The sequence below is a fragment of the Cebus imitator genome, unplaced genomic scaffold (assembly GCF_001604975.1).
Source record: "Cebus imitator isolate Cc_AM_T3 unplaced genomic scaffold, Cebus_imitator-1.0 Scaffold40, whole genome shotgun sequence".
In the NCBI taxonomy this organism is placed as follows: domain Eukaryota; kingdom Metazoa; phylum Chordata; class Mammalia; order Primates; family Cebidae; genus Cebus; species Cebus imitator.
In genome coordinates this window covers 6699398-6707242 of record NW_016107355.1, presented here as the reverse complement: position 1 = coordinate 6707242, position 7845 = coordinate 6699398, and the positions used below count along the sequence as shown (strand labels likewise).

The window sequence follows — 7845 nt, the reverse complement described above, 5'->3', positions numbered from 1 at the left end:
TTCAAAAACCAAGAAAAATTTCATTCTGAGTACATACAGAACTTCTGGACAGAGGTCATCCTATACGTGTGGTAAATGTACAAATATGACATATGAAGATGTATGAAGTAATGCAGTCATTATTAAACAACGAAGTATGTCAAATTAGTCATCAGGTTTCAAAGAATCATAGCCTTCTTTCAAGAGGTCCCGCCATGTTTTAAGGAAACGTGCATTTTCTGTACATTTGAAGGCAAGCTCTTCCACTTGAGCTGATACTGCAGATGTGGCTTCAAGGAGTTTGGTTAATGAAAAGGCTGCCTAAAATTTAAAAAAAAAAAAAAAAAGTCAAACAAGTTTATTTTTAAAATTCTCATCTCATTTTACAAGCAGTCTAAAAATAGCTTAAGGCGTTGAAACCAGCGTCCCTGTTTTCTTTAAAAGTAATCTATTCTCAAACTAAATTATTGGCTTTTTAGTATTTCTTAGGTTCCCTGAAAGAGCCAATGCTTTAGTTTGAAAATTGAGTAGGCTTTGATGAAACAGGTCTGCTAGAAAAATATTCACTATGTATGAGACATGACAAGTCAGTATCTATGAAAATACACTAGAGTCTCAGGTCAACAAGATGACTTGGACCCCTTAATACTACGTGCCAGAAGTATCTGAAGGAATTCATCATAAATAATTCTTACTTCTATGTGGGTAACATGGGCATTGACCTGTGAACACTTTAAACAATGAAAATGTATAGATCAAAGAACAGAAACTCTGAGCTCTGACAAACATCAACGAAATCACACACGAATGCAGAAAACACTCAGCTCCTGGTGGAAATTTCACTTTTTAGGCAAATATTTTCCTCACCGATGATATAAAATAAAACATTGTTCCTAAATAACACGTTAGCACTTCATTCTACATATTTCTTTGTAGAATATTCAAAGAATATGTAAGAAAATTCTACATATTTACTTACAATCAGTTTGTTCTGCAAAAATAAAGGCTGGATACACAATTTAGTCATCCTTAAAAAAATATCTGCGGAGCAATGAGATAATCGAGGTCATCCCCTGGTTTCTAATCCTTACGAAAGGACATGCCACAGAGCTCTCCCAGAAGGTTACCTCATTCCATTTGACCCACTCGAGAGACCATCAAACTGTGACCTCCTCCCTTCTCCCCCTCCCTATCTTGTGTGAGTTAGGGGTGGGAGGTGGGCTGCTAGTTTCTGGGGATTCGAATTTTAACAGAAACTATCCTTACTAAGTATGCATTCTAGCAATCATAGGAAGGGAGGAGTGCCGAACTAAACCCTTAATGAAGCCAATCCACGTGACCTAAACCCTTCAAGCTGGGTCCACCGCTAAGCAGGCTTGAGGCAGACAATGGCATTATCATCTGTCCCTGGGCAGGTGGCCAAGTAGAACAGCGAGCTCTAAGTCCCATGGAAAGAAATCACAGTCTTATCCTAAACACTCGCAGACAGCAAGCAAACCCATGCAGTGAAAACTATTCTCCGATGGGAGAGGAGGAGGCAAAGAGCCAGCACCGGGCGGGGCAGAGCTGCAGGGCTTCGGGTTACTGCGGATGATTGAAACCAGAAGGCGAGACAAAAAGAAACCAGTCAGGGGTGGGGCGGGTGGAGGGATAACCCCAAGACTCCTCACCGCTAAATCTAAATGGGGAACCCTCAGAGAGGGGTGGCACTTTAGCTGCTGGCGTCTCCCACTCCCCACTTCCCGCCCGCACGCTCTCGGGCGCAGAAGGGCGGGTCGTCCCCGGTCGTGGGGGTTGGGGGACCGACGCCCTGGCCTCGCGGGCCCCGCCGCAGCCAGTCTTCCCAGAGGCGCCGACGAGGGACGCAGTCCCGACTACACACTCACGTCTCCGATCTGCAGCTCCACTTCCTCCAGCGGGTCAACCTTTCGGCCGCTGCTCCTGCTCGGAACTGGCCAGCTCAAACTCACTGGCCCGCCCGGGGAAGATGCTGCAGAGGCGTCTGAAGAGGAGGGAGAAGAAGGAGGCGGCGGGGGCGGCGAAGAAACCTGCAGCTCCTCAGGGTCGGCCATGGGGCAGGGCTGGGACCGCGGAATCCAACTCGAGCAGCCGAACCGACACCAACTGTCTTTTAACCACTCGCGCCCAAAGCCAAGGGGCCCCGCCTCCTAGCGCCCGAAATCCCGCCCCGTCTCCTCACGGGTCTCAGCCCTGGACCACAAAGACTGTTCATTTTTCCGGACAGCCAATCAGATGACATCTATTCACCTTAGGCAGCTCCTGCGCGAGCCTCTAGTCGAGCTGGAAGGGCGCGAGTGCAGAAGACTACCCCTCCCAAGAAGCTGTGCGCGTCGCCCCCACCTCTGCCACTGTTTTTCACTGCGCGTGCGTTGTTCTATGGGATTCGTGAACCCCTCTAGCCGCGCTCTGGCTCTCACCGCGTCCCGGCTGGGACTTGGAGTCCCTAATTTCCCGGGTTTGGTACATGACCCGGAAGCCTCGGCTGGCCGCCGCGTCATGCATGGCGCCGGCGCAGAGTGAGAAGGAGGCGGGAACGCCGCGAAGCAAGAGCGGTCGGCAGAGCTGGGGAGGCGAACCGCGGTCGAGTTCTTGCTTCCCGGCAGGTGATGGCGCCCCCCGCGGCCTAGAGGTCCAGCGCCCGCCGCGAGCAGCGGAGAGTCTTCGTGTCCTGTCTGACCGAGAATCCTGGTGACTTTGAACATGCTGGTGCCGCTAGCCAAGCTGTCGTGCCCGGGTGAGAGGGAACGTAGGGTGGGAGTAAGTGGAGGAAAGTGGAGGAATTAGGGCAAAAGAGACAAGGCCGGTCCTAGGGGCTGTAGGCACCTCTCACCTCTCCCCTCTTCTCTCATCTGCTTTCTGAGGCTATCTAGGGCAAAGGTCACTCTCTGTAAGCCTGGTGGTGGACCCTAGCTTTCTCTCTCTGGGGTTGCCTCAGTTGGAAAAAATAATATCTAGGCTAAAGGTCAAGGGCGGAGAAAACTTGTCAACACACCCCACCCACCACCACCCGTCAGCAAACGCACATCTCGGTGGACTCCTGAACTGAGACTTCCCAAATCATGGTTCTAATCCTCAGAGCTTTGTTTTAAATGGAAAAAAAAAGTTGTATTTGCCCAGTTTTTTTCCTTGGTCTTCGCAGCCATCCTGGTTCAGTCTAAAGAAATTGAAGTCTTATCTGTCACATCATAGTTAACATTCATATGTTAACCAAGTAACCTGAGTGTCTCTGGAGCCAGGAGTTTTCTGCCTTGTCTAAAATTAGCTGTAAAGGCCAGTCTTAGTGGCTTATGCCTGTAATCCCAGCGCTTTGGGAGATCGAGGCGGGTGGATCACCTGAGGTCCAGAGTTCAAGGCCAGCCTGACCGACATAGTGAAACCTCATCTCTGCTAAAAATACAAAAATTAGCTGAGCGTGATGCCGCATGCTTGTAATCCCAGCTACTCAGGAGGCTTAGGCAGGAGAATCGCTTGAACCCGGGAGGTAGAGGTTGCAGTGAGCTGAGATCGCACCACTGCACTCCAGCCTGGGTGACAGAGCCAGACTCCGTCTCAAAAAATGTAAAATAAAATTAAGGGTTTTATCGTGTTACGGGTATTCTTTGAACCATCATGACAGATGAAGTTAGATGGTCTTTTTAAAGTTTTACTTAAATTTTTGTTGTTGTTAATTCAAACAAAAGTTCACTAAAGGATCTCGTATTCTGTCATAACTGGCTTAATTTTCTTAATCTTAAGTTCTGGTGGTTCATTAAGTATAAATATTACAAATTCAAAGATGTTCTTATGAAATTTCATGAAAGTAGAATTTTGTTAAATTTGGCTTCCATATGTTAAATTAGAACTTTGTTTAAATTTCATGTCATGTCACCCATGCATTTGTTGTTGCACTTAGTGTATGGATAAGATAGATGGTGTTTGAAGTTGTCAATGCTGTCTGCCTTACAGAATGATTTAGATGCCATCAGCCTTGGGCCCAGTTGCTAACCACTACAATTTCTGTTTTCTTTGGATGGCAATTCATTGCCATTTTCATAGCCTGAAAGAGGTAGACACAAATGTGCCATCGGTGTGAGTTTGATATGGTGATACTATGAGCTCAAAGGACTTTATGACCAAGGAGACTGAATATTCAAATCTCTAAAGTGAGATACCAGATTTGTTTTCAGAAAAGGGGTAAAGGTTGTGACTTTTTTTTTTCCAATCCTTTGGAGAAAGACTACACAGTTCCAAATATTCTCAAGAGAATCAGTAACTATACAAGCAGTAGAATTACAGTTTGTCATATGCCAGTCATCAGTTTTCAGAAGTAAATAACTTCTATACACTAAATTACAATGCATTGAAAACTAAATATTTTAAATATTGATTATAGTGTGTTTGAACTCTTGCACTGAGTCCTAGAGTATCTTTATGTATTTAATATACCTTTTTTTGTTGTTTTTTTCAAAACATAGGTGAATAGTTATCTGAGGCTTAAAAAGTGTTCCCAGTATTACAGTTTTTTTGTTTTTTGGGTTTTTTGAGACAGCCTTGCCCTGTCGCCCAGGCTGGAGTGCAGTGGTGTAATCTTGGCTCACTGCAACCTCTGCCTACTGGGTTCAAGTGATTGTCATGCCTCAGCCTCCCTAGTGGCTGGGATCACAGTGCCCACCATCATGCCCAGCTAATTTTTGAATTTTTAGTAGAGATGGAGATTCCCCATGTTGGCCAGGCTGGTCTCAAATTCCTGGCCTCAAGTGATCTTCCTACCTCAGCCTCCCAAAGTGCTGGAATTACAGGTATGAGCCACCATGCCCGGCCCCAGTGCTATAGTTCTTAGTTTGCATAATCAAATTCATTTGCCACTTTTAAAAAAAATTATCAAATACAGATTTTTAGTGTCTAAGAGACTTGCCTTTTCACAGAAAATGACTCTAAAGAGCATTAATCTTTTGTAGTACCATGTGCCAATCATAAATGAATACTCTAGTGAAGGAAAGTATAAAAATGACTATCTAATATTTAGTTAACAAATATCTATACCTAACATTAGGTTTTCACATACAACAAGATAATTGCTTTTGGAGCATGCTACCTGATGGAGAATACAGACAACTAAAGACATTTATATTTTTTGGTCACATAAATGGTTTGAATTTTTAGTCCAGTGATATTATAACTTTTTAGATTTTTATTATTCTTAGAAAATAACTTTCAAAATCCTAGATTCTAAAAAAAAAAAAAATCTGTTCTTTTCATAATATTTTTGTATGTGGCTATGTTATTTTTTTATAAGTTTTATAATCTTTAATAAGATATGTCACAAACCATACAATTTATACTATTTAAAATGTACAATTCAATGGTTTTTAGTATAGTCAGAGTTCTGTAACCATCACTGCAGTCTATTTTAGAAAATTTTCGTCACTCCAAAAAGAAACTCTGTATTCACTCCCAAGCCCCTTCCAACATTAGACAACAGTCTACTTTCTGTCTCTATAGATTAGCCTATCCTGAATATTTCGTATACATGGAAGCATATAATATGTTGTCTTTTTGTGTCTGGTTTCTTTTACCTGGCATATTTTCAAAGTTCTTCCCTGTGGTAGCATGTATCAGTATTCAATTTCTTATTGCTAAATATTTCATTATTTGTATATTTCACTTCTTACCATTTATTGGTCAACACTTGGGTTGTTTCTACTTTTTGGCTGTTATAAATAATTCATCTATTGGCCAGGTGCGGTGGCTCACACCTGTAATCCCAGCACTTTGGGAGGCTGAGATGGACAGACTACTCAAGCCCAGGATTTCAGGACCAGCCTACACAACCCAGTGAGGCTGCTTGACTACAAAAAAATAGAAATGATTAGCCAGATATGATGGCATTCCCCTGTAGCCCTAGCTACTTAGGAGGCTGAGGTGGGGGGATCACTTAAGCCTGGAAAGTCAAGGCTTCAGTGAGCCATGATCACATCACTACATTCCACTCTTGGTGACAGAGTGAGACCTTGTCTCAAAAAAAAAAAAAAAAAAAACAATTCAGCTAGGACCATTCATGTGCAAGTTTTTGTGTGGAAATATGTTTTCATTATCTTAGGGATAGACTTAGGAATGGGTCGTATGAAAACAATGGGTTGTACCTTTTGAGGAACTGCCAGACTGTTTTGCAAAGAGACTGCATCATTTTTATTTCCCACGCAGGAGTGTATGAGGGTTCCAGTTTTCCACATCCTTGCAAACTCTTGTTATTGTAACCGCCCAATGTGTTCTCCTTTCCTGCTACCCCGACAGAGCCAATTTATCAAAATAGGAGAATTATAATAGAGAAAGACTTTAATTCACACAGAGCAGGCTGTACAGGAGACCGGAGTTTTATTACTCAAATCAGCCTCCCCGAAAACTTGGAGATTGGGCTTTTTAAGGATATTTTGGTGAGTGGGTGGTGTTAGAAAGTGGGGAGTGCTGATTTTCAGGTCAGATTTGAAATCATAGGGAGGTGAGTTTGTCCTCTTGCACTATTTCGTCAATCTGGGTGGTGCCAGTTGATCCATCAAGTGCAGGATCTGCAAAATGTCCCAAGTACTGATCTTAGCTTTTATAATAATTATGTTATCCCAAGGAGCAATTTGGGGAGGTTCGGAATCTTGCCGCCTCCAGCTGCATGACTCTTAAATCATAATTTCTAATCTTGTAGCTAATTTATTAGTCCTGCAAAGACAGCCTGGTCCCCAGGAAGGAAGGGGGTTTGCTCTGGAAAAGGGCTGTTACTGTCTTTATTTCAAAATTAAACTATAAACTAAATTCCTCCCAAAGTTAGTTCAGCCAACTTCCAGGAACGAACAAGGACTTATTGGAGGTTAAAAGCAAGATGGATTTGGTTAGGTCAGCTCTCTTTCACTGTAATAATTTTCTTAGTTAGAGGTTTTGCAAAGGTGGTTTTATTGTCTTCTTGACTATAGCCATGCTAGTGGATGTGGTTTTGGTTTGCATTTCCCTGATGGCTAATGATGCTGAGCATCTTTTCATATACTTACCGGCCATTTGTATATCTTCTTTGAACTAGTATCCGTTCAGATGCTTTGCCACTTTTTAATTGGGTTATTTGTCTTTTTATTACTAGATATAAGAGTTCTTTATATATTCTAAACATAAGTACTTTATCAGAAACACGATTTGAAAATATTTTCTCCCATTCCATGGGCTGTCTTTTCACTTTCTTGATGGTATCCTTTGATGCACAAAAGGTTTTAATTTTGATGAAGTGCAGTTTAACTGTATTTTTTTGTTGTTGCTTATGTTTTTGGTTGCCCTATTAGAGAAACCATTGCCTAACCCAATTGTTGATGAAAAAGCCAAACTCCATAAACTATTTAAAGAAATTAATTCTGAGCTAAATGTGAGGACCATGACCCATGATACAGCCTTAGGAGGTCTTGCAAACATGTACCCAAGGTGGTTGGGTTACAGCTTGATTTTATACATTTTAGCGAGAGAAGTTACAGCCAAAGACATTAATCAATATGTGTAAGGTTTACATTGGTTTGGCCTGGAAAGGTAGGACCTCTTAAAGGGAGTTTCCTTCCAGTCATAGGTAGATTCAGATTTGCTGATTCGCAATTGTTTGAAAGTTGAGTTTGCCTAAAGAGTTTAAGTCAGCAGAAAGAAATGCCTGGGATTAAGATAAGGGGTGTTATGGAAGCCTGGGTTCTTGGTATGCAGTTAAAGCCTCCAGGTAGCAGGCTTCAGAGACAATAGCTGATACATGTCTCTTATTAGACCTTAAAATGGGTGTTCAATCTTTGGGCTTCCCTGGGCCACACCGGAAGAAGAATTGTCTTGGGCCACACATAAAATACGCTAACA

General features: G+C 42.7%; 2 protein-coding genes across 2 annotated transcripts in view; one reads left to right on the top strand and one right to left on the bottom strand.

Annotated features, from left to right (window-relative positions):
* On the bottom strand, positions 1–2377 carry CUNH4orf46 (chromosome unknown C4orf46 homolog). Its single transcript, XM_017526016.2, has 2 exons — positions 1866–2377; positions 1–300 (listed from the first exon to the last, which is right to left on the bottom strand). Exons 1-2 carry the CDS (start codon positions 2049–2051, stop codon positions 145–147), a joined length of 342 nt encoding a protein of 113 aa, XP_017381505.1. The 5' UTR covers positions 2052–2377; the 3' UTR covers positions 1–144.
* ETFDH (electron transfer flavoprotein dehydrogenase) overlaps positions 2377–7845 on the top strand; it is a 37668-nt gene continuing 32199 nt past the window's right edge. The window contains exon 1 of the mRNA XM_017526014.2: positions 2377–2734. Coding sequence (XP_017381503.1) covers positions 2701–2734 — 34 coding nt within the window. The 5' untranslated portion in view covers positions 2377–2700. The remainder of the gene's footprint in view (positions 2735–7845) is intronic.

Excerpts from the sequence above, each read along its gene's own strand:
- CUNH4orf46 (XM_017526016.2), bottom strand. The coding sequence starts at position 2,051 with ATGGCCGACCCTGAGGAGCTGCAGGTTTCTTCGCCGCCCCCGCCGCCT. Across the intron at positions 301-1,865 it reads TGGAGCTGCAGATCGGAGAC|GCAGCCTTTTCATTAACCAA; the intron begins GTGAGTGTGTAG and ends TTTAAATTTTAG.